Below are 17,789 nucleotides of genomic sequence, written 5' to 3' on the forward strand. Positions count from 1 at the left end.
TACTTTACTTTTTACTTTTTGAACAATTCTTTAAATTGGAAGTATCTTTATAGAGACCTTTAAAAAAGTATTTTTCCAAGTAAACAGAAGGTCTACAATGTAATATTATTAGTATTTTTCACTCTTTATATTTTTAATCAATATAGAATGCCAACATATTCAAAGTTGTTCATGAAAATTTACATTGAATTAAATAAGTTTTAAATATTAGCAGTCATTTTTAAAATGTTACGTTAGTCACATGCAAACTGTTACGTTAGTCACAGCTCAAATGTTACGTTAGTCACACTAATTATTTTATATCTACTGATACTAAAATAAATATTTTGAACCTTTTAAGTAGATATGACACAGATGTAAGAAAAAAAAAAGTGCTGTTTGGTTCAATTATCTGGTTTAGTTTTTAAGCAGAAAATAGTACATTTTTGTGACTAATGTAACATACAGTGGCTCCCAAAAGTGTTCGTACACTTTTAAATTTTTTAGTAAAACCAAAATAACTCAAAACTGAATTCGAATATGAAGTCCAATATTTTTTCACATCATTCCTATGTTATTCTAAATACAACCCATTGATTTTTTCAAAATATTGACGGATCTTCTTTTTGAAATGGGTCAGAAAACGAAGAAACAGAGAAATAACACGCCACAAAAGTCATCGTACACTCAAATATTTTCGAATAAATTCAGGATTAAAATTATCATCTGCCGTTTTGTTAATATTTTTGCACTATGTTGACCCTTATAAGTCATTTGGCTTTAATTTTTTGTTTATTTATTCCTTAATATTGTGCTTATTACTGTAAAATGGTTGATATTCGTAAAAAACCGCAAACGCCATTCAAAATTTGAACTTTTTTCCCCACAGTTGTCGTAAATTGGTTTGAAATGTCTCTAAATTAGTTAATTTATTTGTTTGTATAGTAAAGTGCTTGATAAAATGGTTTAAAGAAAGGAACCGGACCAAAAACAAGGTAAGAAAAGTAGAACCGGCAAAGTTGACAAAACGTGATCGGATATTTAAAGTTAAAAAATTAACGAAAAATACACATTTGAGTGCTGTAAAAGTTTCTACAGAGTTAAATGAAACATTTTACATTTAATTTTCACCTAAAATTGTTCGCCAAGTTCTCTGATTAGCTGGATTAAATGGGATCTCTTCCCGCAGAAATTTTCTGGGTAGTGCGAAAAACAGAAAGCTTACGCTTTTCGTCGCAAAATCAATGATAAATAAGCTAAAAACGTTTTATAATCACGTCTTACTTACAGATAAAAATTAATTCAACATTTTTGGTTAAATTGTTGTATAACTGTAAGTAGAAGAAAAAATTAGGAACTTAATCTTAAGAACTTATTTTGATCAGTTAATCAGGACGGTGGAGGTGTTCTAGTGTGAGGGTGCATATCAGCATCAGGACTTGGTAGTATGTAATTTTTTGATGAAATAATGAATCATGCTGTTCCTTTAAATATTTTAAAAACAAATTTTAAACTTTTAGCCAAAAATTTGGTTATCAGAAACAACTTAGTTTTTTATCAAGATAACGATGAGAAGCACACGGTTTTCAACGCTTGCGTATAGTGCCTCGAAAATTGCCCTGAAGTTCAGAAAATATCCCTTCAATCTCCAGATTTGAACTTAATGTAACATACTTAGTGGTATCTGGAGGCTAGATTATGAAAATACGGCTTTGAAACGAAAATAGAGCTAGAAACAGTAAGACTCGAAGTGTAGTTGAACACTTACTCAGAAATTACGCAAAAATAATAAAAGAAAAAAGAATGAAATCTATTCCCATACGTTTAAAAGGTGTTATAAATACTGTATGATATTCTACTAATTAATAACTTAATCAAAAGTTAGATTATTCAATAATATATAGACATTTTATAAAGTGTACTGTAACGGATTCGGTGCGACTTCCACTTTCTTGAAATGAAGACACAGTTCTTGATAAAAACACAGGAGCTTTATTTACACTATGTACAGGAGAAATCGTTAACAACTGCTAAATTATTCATCAGCAATTAAGCAATTATCACACAACACCGTAAACTCAACGTTTACACACGTATTTACTTCCAAATACGAAAACAACACAGCGAAATGCCTCGCTATAAACAGAGCCAATACACTAACGAATTCTCAATCGAAACTAACTGTTTATCCATCGCTAACGGCTTTTATAAATATCCAAGAATTTTCCACAACGTTCTTTCTGCTTCGAGAAATGCGTAGACCGTTATCAGATTTTATCAATGAAAATAAAAAGAATAGGGGGTTGTATACTTTAGCCATATGAAAAAGGGGTTGTATATTCATTACGGGAAACTATTTACAGGTTACGTTACTACAATAATTACTATTTACAGGATTTGTAACAGTACGAAGACTTTTGTGAGATAAAATATCCGGCACTTTTTTATTTTTAATTTTTAAAAAATTAAGTTTCAATATTTAAAAAAAAAATTTATGCAGTTTTGTTGAAAATTGATCATAGATCTTATAATTAAATACCTATTCCGAAATATTAATTTTAACCAATGGATTGGAACCTATTTCGTTGAAAGTCGTAGGTGTACGAAGACTTTTGGGAGCCACTGTAAATATTTTCAGTGAAATAACCAAACTAATTAAAATACTTATCTTATAATGTAGGCAAAAAGAACAGTCGATTTTATTGGGCCAACATATAATCATTTAGAATAAACATAGTTCTTTTAAAGATTTTCAAAAAATTTTATATTACACAAGAAAACTTAGACGTATGTTTTTTGCGTATGCTAAGCCTTTTCTACAACCTCGCACGTTTAGAGCCAGAAGAAAAACACCGAATGAATTTTTTGCAAACTGTTACTGGATTTATGTACTAGAAAGTTAGCTGAATGAAATGATAGGTCACAATCAAAGCTTTGTGGAAAAAAAATTTCTGAGCTTGAGGTTGACATTTCTATGGAACGACCCTTAGATAAATGTGTAATTCATCTACCTACTTTCGGCGAAAACTAGTTATTGTAGCCGATGATACTTTCTATTCACACTTCGGAGAAAAAAGTTAATTAACTTTCATCCCATACAGAGCTACTTTTTTCATTAACTATTAAAAATTCTATCGAAAGGAATTTTTTTCATTGTCACGGATTTCTGCTTGAATAAAATAAGTAACTATTTTCGTTCCTTTGAAATTGAGAAAATCGCAAGACACGTGACATGCATATCTCACACGTGACAGTTATTTAAAAAAATTGCATGTTTAGTATACGCTTATTTATTTAAGCTAACGCTGCAAAATATTATTAATAGGAAACCATATTGTATGTTTAAGAATGTGTAACTGTATGAATATAATAGATTCTTCGAGTTTTTTCTTTGAACTGTAAAGTCGAAAACTTCAATGTCCAAACGTGGGTCCCACACATGAAAGTAGTGCTTGATTGAAAAATAACAATTAAAAAAGACATTAGGGGAAAAAAAAGTTGCCTCACAAGTCACGTATGCAAAGCACTTACCCCAGGTTTGCAGATTTTTAACTTCCAGCTATAAATGATTTGTACATATTTCGGTAAATGTGAAAAATACGGCCATTTTACACAATCCCCGGTGATTATACGTAATCACCACTAAAATTGGTAAATGTGATAAATTATTAACATTTTGCAATATTTATCAAATTTACCGGTTTATTTATATAACCACCGACTCATAATAGGGAATGTAATAAAAGTCGATTTCTTTGCCAAAATTCGTTCAGTTAGCGCAGCTATTTGGCTTTTCCCAAGATGTATAGTAACTTTATAAGGCATAGAATCTCAAACTTGTTGCTCAGTCCATGTCGAATGCACTAGACTGCAGGGCCAGATTTATCAATAGGCCCAGGAAGCTCAGCTTAGGTCCCCCCCCCCCCAAATCCAGGTGATCCCTAAAAATTACCAACCATATAAAAAAATATTATACCAAAATGTGTCTTAATTTGCTAGTTATGGTGTCCGAAATCAAGAACGATGTTTGAGGCTATTAGCAATGTGACTTCTAATACCAACGCAGTCATTTCGTACTAGTTAACAAGTCGCTTCGATAGTTTACATCCTTAGTTTACTCTAACTTGTAGCATCTATACTATTAATTTCTTTGCGCGTCTGTATGTGTTTGTGAGTCTGTAACCCTTCTCTTACTTCCGGAGTAGCAATGCATATCGGGTCAATACTGGTTTCGTTGGATGCAGGAGAAGCCACCGCAGGCGGCAAACGGGGCGGAACCCCGTACTATGTGTAAAAGGTGTGCGGTTGCACCTCTACCACTTTCGTCGATTGTATTGTTTAGTCTAGATGTTGGGTTCATTGTCCTAAAATTTGGAAATTGGTCCCTGCTTGCCTGCGTTGGCGATTGATTGACCTTGTTAGTGGGGTCAAAATTTCAATAGTATTTCAAAACTCGTGCTGACTAGAACCCTCCCCCCCTTTTTTTTTTTGCTACGTTAGCTTTCCTTACATTTATAGTGTTTCTAATAATGGCCGATTTCCTTCAACGTTTCAATTTCACGTTAGTTAATGTCATGAACGCGAAAAAAGTAAAGAGCTGTTTCCTGACAAAGAAAAAATATGACGATTTGTTAATAAAGGTGAATAATAGCAAAAACAAAACTGGTGTTAAAGTACCTGAAGATTATCGTAGACTAAAAAGATATGACTAATGTTAGATTTATTTATGTGGAAATAATTCACACTAAGAGACAAGGATAAATTATGCACTTATTTTATGTAAAATTTGGCCAAAACGCATATGTAACTGCCCACCCCTCCCAGCAGGACTGTAATCTATTTATTTTTTATTTATTTATTTATTTATTTTTTAATTTGATAAATTAAACAATTTAAGATAAGGTAAGGGAAATTTTCAAGAATTGCAATATTTATATTTTTTATAAACTCCGAAATTCATTTTGAGTGTCACCCGAGCGAACCGCTCTTTCCGCACACCTTTCCCTCCCTTAGTAACGCTACTGATTCTGTCATTTATGACATTATCTAGTTTGTTTGTTTTTTTGCTGCTAAAAATATATTTTTTTAAGCTTAAACCCTCGGTTACTTCACAAAATGATTCAAATTTATTACATTCCCCAGCACAAGTTGGGGATTGTATAAAAAAAAACGATAAATTTAATAAATATTAAATAATTTATGACATTTACAAAGTTTTTTTGGTGATTATAAATTATAATAACCGGAAATTGTACATAATCCCCAATTTATCACATTTACCATACATACATAAAAGTTAGTTAAAGTTAAGTCTAACTATCCCAAACGCGAAGGTGGAATAACTCCAGACTTAAATATCACTTTCTGGATTATTTCACGTACAAAAATTCCATTATAATTTTGAATACTATCATTAAATTCATGATTTAGGTTTTGGAGGAACTTTACTGTGTAGTTTGTTAATTAATCATAGAATTTTCATTGTATTTTTTCTTTTCAGATTTTCTAACGGACTTGGTATGCGAGCGTGAAATGTCAACGTGGATCGGACTGAGGACATTAGAGAGAGGCACATTGTTCCAATGGAGGGATAGGTCCCGCATCGATTATACAAACTGGGATGCGAATGAACCACAATATCCTAAAATGACCTTGGTTAGTTTGTTTGACATTGTATGTGCCAATTAATATGCGAGACAAGTTTAAAATTTTGACACAGTGGTTTCCAAACTTTTTTACAACCCCCCCCCCCCCTCTTTCTTCGTAAAGAAATACTTGTGCCCTCCCCCCTTCAAATTTGATACGATTGGGATAAATTCTATCCCGAAGTTAGTTTATTCAAGGGCTTGAAAAACATACTATATTTTATATAAAGCAATTTTTATGCACTAAAACGTATTTTTTGTTATTCTATTTTTACATGGCAATAGATAATTTTACTACGTTTAATAACTCGGACAAAATAATCGAAATATTGATGTTTAAAATATCCAATGGGTGACACATTAATGCTATTGATAGGCTAGCTTTTGAGCGCAAGTTTTCTCAAACCCTGGTGTCACTGAAAAGATATCGATATTTTTGGCGTGGGAACTCAAACCCGAATGCTGCAGCGATGACGTTGTACTATTTTTTTTCCTGACTCGTGTTGGTAACAGCTACATGTCCGCCTTACTACTACTCCATGCCACTCTAGGGAGGAGCGACCCACAGGTTTGAAATCATAGGTTCAACCAGGGGAGCTCCAACTTTAAATTCGTGGAGGGAGTAAACTTCTTTTGCAGGGGTGACCCCCCCCCCCGGCGATCAAGGGCGCGCCCCGGAAATATTGCAAAGACTGAGCTGAGCAATACCTTAAGTTGAGCCCCCCTAAATGAGAAAAATACCCCTCAAAACACCCTCCCCCCTAAAAATTTCAATGGCGCAGTTTGCGTCATGACATCTCTCCCCCCCCCCTAGGTGGGCACCCCTGTCTTTTGTCGAATGCTAAAATACCGTATGCGAGCGTACGTACATATAATGAAAAAGGACATTAGTGCATTTAAAAAAAATTTCTACTTTGCAACACTGTCTTCAAATATGCCGAATCGTCAGTATTGGGGAAAAATTTTTGGGACGGCGGAAATTCTCAATTTATTGAATGGAACTCCAAATTTCACCGAATGATGATAACACTGTGCGGCAAAAAAAAAAACCCTTTAAAATGCTTCTGACATTTTGTCGGCTGATTCTTATGTAAAATGACCCCCTGAATCCGAATATGACCTCCGTTTTCCCTAGGGTGGTCACAAGGTACATGGGGAAAAACTTTTTTCAATTAATCCTTTGCGGCACCCCCCCCCCCCCCCCCTAAAATGTGCCAATAGATTGGAAAATGATTTGCAAAGTTTCAAGTCATTTCGATGATATTAACACGTGCCGCAAAGAGGCTAAAGTTACAAAAAATAGCAATTTTTAGCAAAAAATCGTAGTTTTTCATATGTAAAACCAAAACTATTCATTCTAGAAACTTCGTTCTGGTTTCCTTTAATAGGGAATTTTATTTTCTTTAAGTCTAATTTCATTTAAATTCTTGTAAGAATTGATTGAACATTATTCAGGATTTTCTGAGTCAGGTCGTAGCTAATATCCTCAAAATCGCTTAAAAAGAATGAATCATTAAAAAATAAATTGTATTAGTTATTTTAGTTAATGGTTGTAACCCCCTTACAATGCTAAGTAATCAGAGCACAAACAGCAATACTATCAGAAATCTATACAGTGAAATCCCATTACTACGAATACCAATACAACGAAATATCCGATTTAACGAAAGAAATTTTCAACCCTGATTTGGTTTCCATTACGTTTCTTGAACTTCATTACTACTAAAATCTCGTTACAACTAAAAGTTCTGGTAATTCGAAATTCGTTGTAACAGGATTTCACTGTAAAATAGTTCTGTCTCTAAAACTCAAAGCTAAAACAAACAACTGCGTGTAAAACTTTTGAAATTAGCTGTAGAGGCCATAAATACGGAACGTTGCTTTATTCCTTGGTGATCAGAGCTAAGCAATAGCTTAAAAATCCCAGTCTTGTAAAGGGCTTTCGACCCCGTAGAGAAAAGAAAATTTACGATTCCCAGGAAAGTGGTCTGTATTCTTAGACGGGGACTTGTTAGGGCTTCTGCAGTACAAAACTGCGTTTTGTGAGTACAGTTGTTAGAGAAAGTTTTTGTATATGGCAAATCTCTACCATATTTTAGAAGTTGGTTTAAAAGAAGATTTGATTTGCAAAATAGGTACGTCCACTAGTCCTCAACCAGATATTTTCCAAGAAATTTCAAGATGAATGGTATAGATAAGAAGCAACCCAAAGCAAGTATAGAAGATTAAAAACAAAGTAAGTAATCCTGGTGAAGTTTCAAGCTTTCTTTTTGAGAAATAAAATCAGTAGCAGCCCAGGGATGACCACAAGCAATTCATTCCACCTTGCCTAACTTGTTTAGGGAGTCTTTCCCCCCAAAAAACGTTACTTTTCGAGTACCTGGCGCTATTCATCGCACCAGATGGGTGACAAAGGCCATATGAGGTAATGAGATAAATAAATACCTTTGTGCTGAATAGTAAAGTCAGAACAAACAACGTAAGTAGAAGCACAAATTTGTAAATTACAGCAGACACGTGTTTCGGCGTTACAGGGAACGCCTTTTTCAATGCAAAAAATAATGAGCTTATGGATGAAAAGACATCCGACAAAAGCCAAGAGCAGATAAGCATGCAGCTTAAAAGATAAAAACAGCGGATTAGCCAAACACCAATGACAAAGTTATACACCGATCAGGAACCAATAGGAATGCAAGCAAAGGCCAGGAGCTTTCTCTTAGGTACGAACCCAGAAAGAAAGAATTTAATTGGACAAGGATTAAGCCGAAGCTTAAACAAAAAGAAAAGAAATTGTCAGTAACCGTGAACCGCAAGAAAGGAAAATCAGAATGGAAAACCATGAAATAAAATAAACAGAAACAAAAAGTATTCGAAAAAAGGAAAAATAAAGATAAATAGAAGAAAATTGGGGGGGGGGGGGGTGTCAATCAAGACAAAAAGGTAAAAATAAACAAAGGAAGATAGATAAAAATGAGTGGGAAAAAAGGGGAGTATTAAAGATATGGGAGCCAAATGTTAGAAAAATATGGAACTGAACTAAGATCGTTAACTAAGTTAGAACTGTTCCTCAAAATATGAAAGGATTCCCAAAAGTCAAGATCTGATGAATTGGGGCATTTTTGGATAATCTGATAAGAGTTAAAATCAAAAGAGTGATTCGAATCCCAACAATGTTGAGCAATACTAGACTTATTTAGTTGTTGTTTTTTCACATAATTTTAATGCTCTTTCAAGCGAATTTTTAAAGCACGCCGAGTCTGTCCAATATAGGCAAGTTTACAACTACAATTAATTCTATAAATTCCACAACAATTAAGAGGGTGAATAGGATCTTTAAGAGAAGAGAATGAAAGTTTATTAACAGGAGAGAACACCACCTGGAATTGGAAACGTTTTAGAATCTTAGCAACCTGATAGCTTACAGATGGAAAGAATGGCAAAACAACCAAATACTTTCTGATGAAGGTTCGGTTAAGAACATTAGTTTGGGATTTATTTGAAAGTTTTTTATAAATGGAATCAATCAAAGTTGGCGGATAGTCTCTATCAATTGCCACAGATTTAAGATAATTAAGTTCCACTTTAAGAAGTTCCGACGAAGAACAAATATTAATTGCGCGATAAACAAAAGAATTGAAAGCAGAATATTTTTGATTTGGAGGATGAGACGATAGTCTATGAGGAGGTAAAGAGACAGCAAAAGGTTTGCGATAAACAGTAGTTTCAAAACCAATTTCCGTACGAGAAACAAGTACATCAAGAAATGAAATACAATTATTCCGTTCTTTCTCACAAGAAAACTGAATATGGGGATCAATGGAGTTTAAAATAGATAAAACCTCATCACTCTCAAACTGATTCTGGTTCATTAGAACAAAACAATCATCAACATACCGAACATAAAATTGGAACTGCAGTTTTTGGAACAGCTTAACCTCAAAATAATGCATGTAAATATCACTAAGAATGGGGCTAAGTGGGTTACCCATAGCCAGACCATCTAACATAATATAAAAATTCCCATTAAAAACAAAGGAACATTGCTTAAGACAAGTACGGGTAAGGAAAATTAAATCCTCAATTTCCGTATTGGTGAAATGAAATTCAGAAAGTCTTCTACGAAGGCATAACAATGAACCCTCGACGGGAACGTTCGTAAATAAAGAGTTAACATCAAAAGAAGCCATAAAAGAATTATTTGGAACGAAACTATGAATTTTTTTAACAAACTCAACAGAATTTTTTAATAGTAAATAAATTGTGACTCCTAAGGGGAGAAAACACAGAGACTAAATATTTTGCAAGTTTGTACGAAGCCGTACCAATATTGGAAACAATCGGTCTGAAAGGAATACCAGCTTTATGCACCTTAGGTAAAGCATAAAATCTAGCACAATTAGCAATAGATGGAACAACAGAGCGTTTAACATTTGAAGGAATAGACTTAACAGACTTGACAGCAGATGCAATAGTTTTTAACTCTTTATCACTAGGATCTTTAGAAATTTCATCATATGGCCCAGAAGAAATCAAATCATTAGTTTTATCAACATAAGATGATTTGTCAAGAACAACAATTTGGCCACCCTTGTCAGCTTTGGTAACAACCAGATCAGAATTCGAAACTAAGTCTTTAACAGAACGGCTAACAGTATTAGCAAAAACAGGTTTAGAAATTTTCGAGTTAAAGTCAATATTAGAAGCTATAAGATGCCGAATCGAATCTTTTTGAGAGGAAGTTAAGGCACTAAATTTAAAAGCTTTCTCAACAGGAGCAATAAGCTTTGAAAAAGAAGGATTAACACTCACAGCAAAATTATCATTACATTTTAGAGCATCAATTTGAGAATTACGTAATGGAACGCTAGAAAGATTAACAACAACATTCTTATTAACAACAGGTAAATTATCAAGAGGAACGACATGAGAAGATTTACAAAGCATAGCTAATTTCTGTTTCAAAACAATTTGATGTTTATCAGAGGAACGAAGGGTTCTAGACCAAGAATTTCTGTCAATAATGTTAAAGTTAGGAATGGAATTAGAAACCGAAAGATGTAAATCATAAAGTTCACGTTCAATAAACGATAAATGTTTCCTAGTTTCCTGGATCGAAGCTCTGAGTAAAGCCAATTTCGACCGAAAGATTACTTTGTCAGTTTTTACAGACCGTGGTAAATTACATTTCAAAGAAATAAACTTTGGAATAATTTTCTTGCGCCTACACTCTTGAAGAAATTTTAAATGGTTCAAAAAACGAAATTTCTTAATCCGAAGATTGGCAAACCTATTGATTTGAGACATAATCAAAAGCAAAACCAAAACAAATGAAAATAAACAAAATCAAACAATAACAGAATGAATAAGAAACAAGAAGTAAAAAGTCACGATCAAAATACAACAATAGACAAAAATTCCGAAAACAAAAACAAAAACACAAATTGCATAAAAGGCGGAAAATGTAAACGTAAGGCCCGTTTAAGCCAAAATAATAAGATAAATAAATACCTTTGTGCTTTTAATAGTAAATAAATTGTGACTCCTAAGGGGCAGGTTGCTAAGATTCTAAAACGTTTCCAATTCCAGGTGGTGTTCTCTCCTATTAATAAACTTTCATTCTCTTCTCTTAAAGATCCTATTCACCCTCTTAATTGTTGTGGAATTTATAGAATTAATTGTAGTTGTAAACTTGCCTATATTGGACAGACTCGGCGTGCTTTAAAAATTCGCTTGAAAGAGCATCAAAATTATGTGAAAAAAAAAACAATTAAATAAGTCTAGTATTGCTCAACATTGTTGGGATTCGAATCACTCTTTTGATTTTAACTCTTATCAGATTATCCAAAAATGCCCCAATTCATCAGATCTTGACTTTTGGGAATCCTTTCATATTTTGAGGAACAGTTCTAACTTAGTTAACGATCTTAGTTCAGTTCCATATTTTTCTAACATTTGGCTCCCATATCTTTAATACTCCCCTTTTTTCCCACTCATTTTTATCTATCTTCCTTTGTTTATTTTTACCTTTTTGTCTTGATTGACACCCCCCCCCCCCAATTTTCTTCTATTTATCTTTATTTTTCCTTTTTTCGAATACTTTTTGTTTCTGTTTATTTTATTTCATGGTTTTCCATTCTGCTTTTCCTTTCTTGCGGTTCACGGTTACTGACAATTTCTTTTCTTTTTGTTTAAGCTTCGGCTTAATCCTTGTCCAATTAAATTCTTTCTTTCTGGGTTCGTACCTAAGAGAAAGCTCCTGGCCTTTGCTTGCATTCCTATTGGTTCCTGATCGGTGTATAACTTTGTCATTGGTGTTTGGCTAATCCGCTGTTTTTATCTTTTAAGCTGCATGCTTATCTGCTCTTGGCTTTTGTCGGATGTCTTTTCATCCATAAGCTCATTATTTTTTGCATTGAAAAAGGCGTTCCCTGTAACGCCGAAACACGTGTCTGCTGTAATTTACAAATTTGTGCTTCTACTTACGTTGTTTGTTCTGACTTTACTATTCAGCACAAAGGTATTTATTTATCTTATTATTTTGGCTTAAGCGGGCCTTACGTTTACATTTTCCGCCTTTTATGCAATTTGTGTTTTTGTTTTTGTTTTCGGAATTTTTGTCTATTGTTGTATTTTGATCGTGACTTTTTACTTCTTGTTTCTTATTCATTCTGTTATTGTTTGATTTTGTTTATTTTCATTTGTTTTGGTTTTGCTTTTGATTATGTCTCAAATCAATAGGTTTGCCAATCTTCGGATTAAGAAATTTCGTTTTTTGAACCATTTAAAATTTCTTCAAGAGTGTAGGCGCAAGAAAATTATTCCAAAGTTTATTTCTTTGAAATGTAATTTACCACGTTCTGTAAAAACTGACAAAGTAATCTTTCTGTCGAAATTGGCTTTACTCAAAGCTTCGATCCAGGAAACTAGGAAACATTTATCGTTTATTGAACGTGAACTTTATGATTTACATCTTTCGGTTTCTAATTCCATTCCTAACTTTAACATTATTGACAGAAATTCTTGGTCTAGAACCCTTCGTTCCTCTGATAAACATCAAATTGTTTTGAAAAAGAAATTAGCTATGCTTTGTAAATCTTCTCATGTCGTTCCTCTTGATAATTTACCTGTTGTTAATAAGAATGTTGTTGTTAATCTTTCTAGCGTTCCATTACGTAATTCTCAAATTGAGGCTCTAAAATGTAATGATAATTTTGCTGTGAGTGTTAATCCTTCTTTTTCAAAGCTTATTGCTCCTGTTGAGAAAGCTTTTAAATTTAGTGCCTTAACTTCCTCTCAAAAAGATTCGATTCGGCATCTTATAGCTTCTAATATTGACTTTAACTCGAAAATTTCTAAACCTGTTTTTGCTAATACTGTTAGCCGTTCTGTTAAAGACTTAGTTTCGAATTCTGATCTGGTTGTTACCAAAGCTGACAAGGGTGGCCAAATTGTTGTTCTTGACAAATCATCTTATGTTGATAAAACTAATGATTTGATTTCTTCTGGGCCATATGATGAAATTTCTAAAGATCCTAGTGATAAAGAGTTAAAAACTATTGCATCTGCTGTCAAGTCTGTTAAGTCTATTCCTTCAAATGTTAAACGCTCTGTTGTTCCATCTATTGCTAATTGTGCTAGATTTTATGCTTTACCTAAGGTGCATAAAGCTGGTATTCCTTTCAGGCCGATTGTTTCCAATATTGGTACGGCTTCGTACAAATTTGCAAAATATTTAGTCTCTGTGTTTTCTCCCCTTAGGAGTCACAATTTATTTACTATTAAAAATTCTGTTGAGTTTGTTAAAAAAAAAAATTCATAGTTTCGTTCCAAATAATTCTTTTATGGCTTCTTTTGATGTTAACTCTTTATTTACGAACGTTCCCGTCGAGGGTTCATTGTTATGCCTTCGTAGAAGACTTTCTGAATTTCATTTCACCAATACGGAAATTGAGGATTTAATTTTCCTTACCCGTACTTGTCTTAAGCAATGTTCCTTTGTTTTAATGGGAATTTTTATATTATGTTAGATGGTCTGGCTATGGGTAACCCACTTAGCCCCATTCTTAGTGATATTTACATGCATTATTTTGAGGTTAAGCTGTTCCAAAAACTGCAGTTCCAATTTTATGTTCGGTATGTTGATGATTGTTTTGTTCTAATGAACCAGAATCAGTTTGAGAGTGATGAGGTTTTATCTATTTTAAACTCCATTGATCCCCATATTCAGTTTTCTTGTGAGAAAGAACGGAATAATTGTATTTCATTTCTTGATGTACTTGTTTCTCGTACTGAAATTGGTTTTGAAACTACTGTTTATCGCAAACCTTTTGCTGTCTCTTTACCTCCTCATAGACTATCGTCTCATCCTCCAAATCAAAAATATTCTGCTTTCAATTCTTTTGTTTATCGCGCAATTAATATTTGTTCTTCGTCGGAACTTCTTAAAGTGGAACTTAATTATCTTAAAGCTGTGGCAATTGATAGAGACTATCCGCCAACTTTGATTGATTCCATTTATAAAAAACTTTCAAATAAATCCCAAACTAATGTTCTTAACCGAACCTTCATCAGAAAGTATTTGGTTGTTTTGCCATTCTTTTCATCTGTAAGCTATCAGGTTGCTAAGATTCTAAAACGTTTCCAATTCCAGGTGGTGTTCTCTCCTATTAATAAACTTTCATTCTCTTCTCTTAAAGATCCTATTCACCCTCTTAATTGTTGTGGAATTTATAGAATTAATTGTAGTTGTAAACTTGCCTATATTGGACAGACTCGGCGTGCTTTAAAAATTCGCTTGAAAGAGCATCAAAATTATGTGAAAAAACAACAATTAAATAAGTCTAGTATTGCTCAACATTGTTGGGATTCGAATCACTCTTTTGATTTTAACTCTTATCAGATTATCCAAAAATGCCCCAATTCATCAGATCTTGACTTTTGGGAATCCTTTCATATTTTGAGGAACAGTTCTAACTTAGTTAACGATCTTAGTTCAGTTCCATATTTTTCTAACATTTGGCTCCCATATCTTTAATACTCCCCTTTTTTCCCACTCATTTTTATCTATCTTCCTTTGTTTATTTTTACCTTTTTGTCTTGATTGACACCCCCCCCCCCCAATTTTCTTCTATTTATCTTTATTTTTCCTTTTTTCGAATACTTTTTGTTTCTGTTTATTTTATTTCATGGTTTTCCATTCTGCTTTTCCTTTCTTGCGGTTCACGGTTACTGACAATTTCTTTTCTTTTTGTTTAAGCTTCGGCTTAATCCTTGTCCAATTAAATTCTTTCTTTCTGGGTTCGTACCTAAGAGAAAGCTCCTGGCCTTTGCTTGCATTCCTATTGGTTCCTGATCGGTGTATAACTTTGTCATTGGTGTTTGGCTAATCCGCTGTTTTTATCTTTTAAGCTGCATGCTTATCTGCTCTTGGCTTTTGTCGGATGTCTTTTCATCCATAAGCTCATTATTTTTTGCATTGAAAAAGGCGTTCCCTGTAACGCCGAAACACGTGTCTGCTGTAATTTACAAATTTGTGCTTCTACTTACGTTGTTTGTTCTGACTTTAAAGGGATGTAAGTTGACTTTTTAAAGTTCTTTATAAAACGTGTTCAGTTTCTAGGTTTTCATTTGAATTTTTTTTTCTAAATCATGCTATATAACAGCCTCTAAGCGGGGCTACTAGTACCATGTCTTGCCCCTAAGCAGAGTAGAGGTTCCCCTATTATTTGTAATGATTTTCTCCAAAATTTTAATTCTTTCAATTACATCCATTTGCGTCTCACTGCCTCATATACTCTTTAAAAATATATCTTTTCATGGGTAAGCTTTCCTTAATCGATTTAGAGATAAAAGGTATTGAAGATATTCGGATGTTTATCATCGATATTTACGGAAAAGTATGGTTTATGTCTGCGGTTCAGCTTTGGCCCCGAACCAAGATCTACATTTAGTAAAATCCTTGGTTCAATACTAGAGTATTTATGAAGATGATGTAGGCACAGAACTACATAAAATAAAATTAGCCGTCTATGGTCCTGAACTCAGAGAAGGTTGCATTTCACTTTTTGATGATACTTAAAAAAAAAAAAAAAGAAAGAAAGAAAGATCAAAACAAGGGAGGCTGCAAAATTAAAATCTGAAGTAGGAGATAATGAAGATGATTGTGATGATAGAGATACAAAATCACAGCTCAATCTGAAAGAAGCGTAGTTTATTGGATAAAGAAGTAGATTTTTTCATTTCTCCTCCAACTATTTAGAGATTCAATTTTTTTAAAGAGATGGATACAAAGTTTTTAAATACTGATCTTGATGAATAGTGTAGAAACCAATATTATGTTAAAACTAAAAAGATAGTAAACAGTTTAAGGGTGGTCAATGTAACAGCTGAAAAAGGTGTAAAACTAATTTCTAACTAGCTTGTTTCTATTACATGTTATGTCTGAATGCACGCACATTTTTCCACATTCATCAAAATCTACCATATCGAAGCCATTACCACTTTAATTTGTCAATGAAAAGTAATAACATAATGATGTTAGTCTTTTCAATGTATGTCATTTAACAGTGTAAGAAATAAAATGCATTGGATTTTTTTTTCTTTTTTTTTTTTTTTTTGTAGTTTAAACTCTTTGTTTTCTCTTCTAAGCAGCTTAGTTCCTTTATTTTAAATCAGCAGTTTGTTGCATTTTTAAAATACCTCCAAATGAAGCCTTTTTAATGGATAAATTAAAATTGACAAAGATCAAATAAATGTAATTGAATAATGTTATGCTTTTAGATCTTTGCATGAAAATTCCTTATTGAGGATATCTTCCATGACCTGACCTGAATAATGCCAAGAATCATTCTGTAACTTTTATTTAAAAAAATAGATAAAGCATATCATCACGAGAATAAAATTTCCTATAAAATGAGACCAGAATGAAGTTTCTAGGATGAAAAGTTTTGGTTTTAAAGAGGAAAAACTAAGATTTTTTGCTAAAAATCGCTGTTTTTCGTAACTTTAGCCTCTTTGCGGCACGTGTTAATATTATCGGATTAAGCTGAATTTTTGCGGATCATGTTTTCTAGTTCATTGGCACATTTTAGGGGGGTGCCACGGAAGAAATTCGAAAATCGATTTTTTGTGACCACCCTAGTTTTCCCCCCTATAAGTACCAATTTTTTTCAATTTTCCTTAGTTTTAAATCTTTTTTTTCCAGGTGAAAGGAGCTTTATATTAACTGCTAACGTATTTTTGGTGGACAAGAGAGGTTCAAAGTTCAAGATTATGGACACCTATCGTAAAAAGAGGGACTTGGGGGATGCCCCCCCCCCCCGTATATTAGAAAAATCACGAAAAACGATCTTTTTATTCTGCTTTTTTAAAAAAGATGTTGATAAAAAAATTACGGTGCAGAATGAGAGCATAAAACTGGTTTCTATGACTCCTATGTCCAAAAAAATTTTCACGATTTAATAAAAATTAAAGAAAAAAAAAACTATCATGTGAATGTCGCACGTTGCATACGAGTTGAATCACAGGTCTTCATTCAAAAAGACATTCTTCCGGCTAATTCTTATGTAAAATGACCCCTTGTTTCCAAATACGACAACCTATCCCCCATTACGCCCCCTTTTTAGAACACTCCCCCCCCCACCCTTCTCTAATTCAGAGTCATTTTTTTATTTGGAGAGGGAAAAGAGCATTACAATAACTGTAAACATTATTCTGAATGACTAGAGATGTGCAAAGCTAAAAATCTTGGGCATATGTAGCAAAAAAGAAAACATGCCCCCCCCCCCCCCCAAATACACTGTGCAGCAAAAAAAACTATCAATGCTTCTGAGGCTATTCCGGCTGATTCTTCAGCAAATTGACCCAATGAATCCGAATATGATCTCTGTTTTCCTCCTACACGTACCGATTCCATGTAGAAAAGACCCCACCCCCTTTTTTTTAATTTGAGGGGGAGATAGTTTTATTTTTTGCTACATATGCACAAGATTTCGAGCTTTGCACATCTCTAGTCATTTAGAATAATGTTTACGGTTATTGTAATGCTCTTTTCCCACTGCAAATTAAAAAAAAAATGACTCTGAATCAGATTAGGGGAGGGATGTTCTAAAAAGGGAGGCATGATGGGGAAAGGTTGGTCATAGTTGGAAATTACATAAGAATCAG

General features: G+C 33.4%; 1 protein-coding gene across 3 annotated transcripts in view; it reads left to right on the forward strand.

Moving 5' to 3' along the window:
• LOC129216033 (macrophage mannose receptor 1-like) overlaps nt 1-17,789 on the forward strand; it is a 170,326-nt gene that overhangs the window by 73,458 nt on the left and 79,079 nt on the right. For all 3 annotated transcript variants that reach the window (XM_054850178.1, XM_054850177.1, XM_054850179.1), the window contains exon 16: nt 5,480-5,634. In XM_054850178.1, the coding sequence (XP_054706153.1) occupies nt 5,480-5,634 (155 nt within the window). The remainder of the gene's footprint in view (nt 1-5,479; nt 5,635-17,789) is intronic.

Source organism: Uloborus diversus, chromosome 2, assembly GCF_026930045.1.
Source record: "Uloborus diversus isolate 005 chromosome 2, Udiv.v.3.1, whole genome shotgun sequence".
Lineage (NCBI taxonomy): Eukaryota > Metazoa > Arthropoda > Arachnida > Araneae > Uloboridae > Uloborus > Uloborus diversus.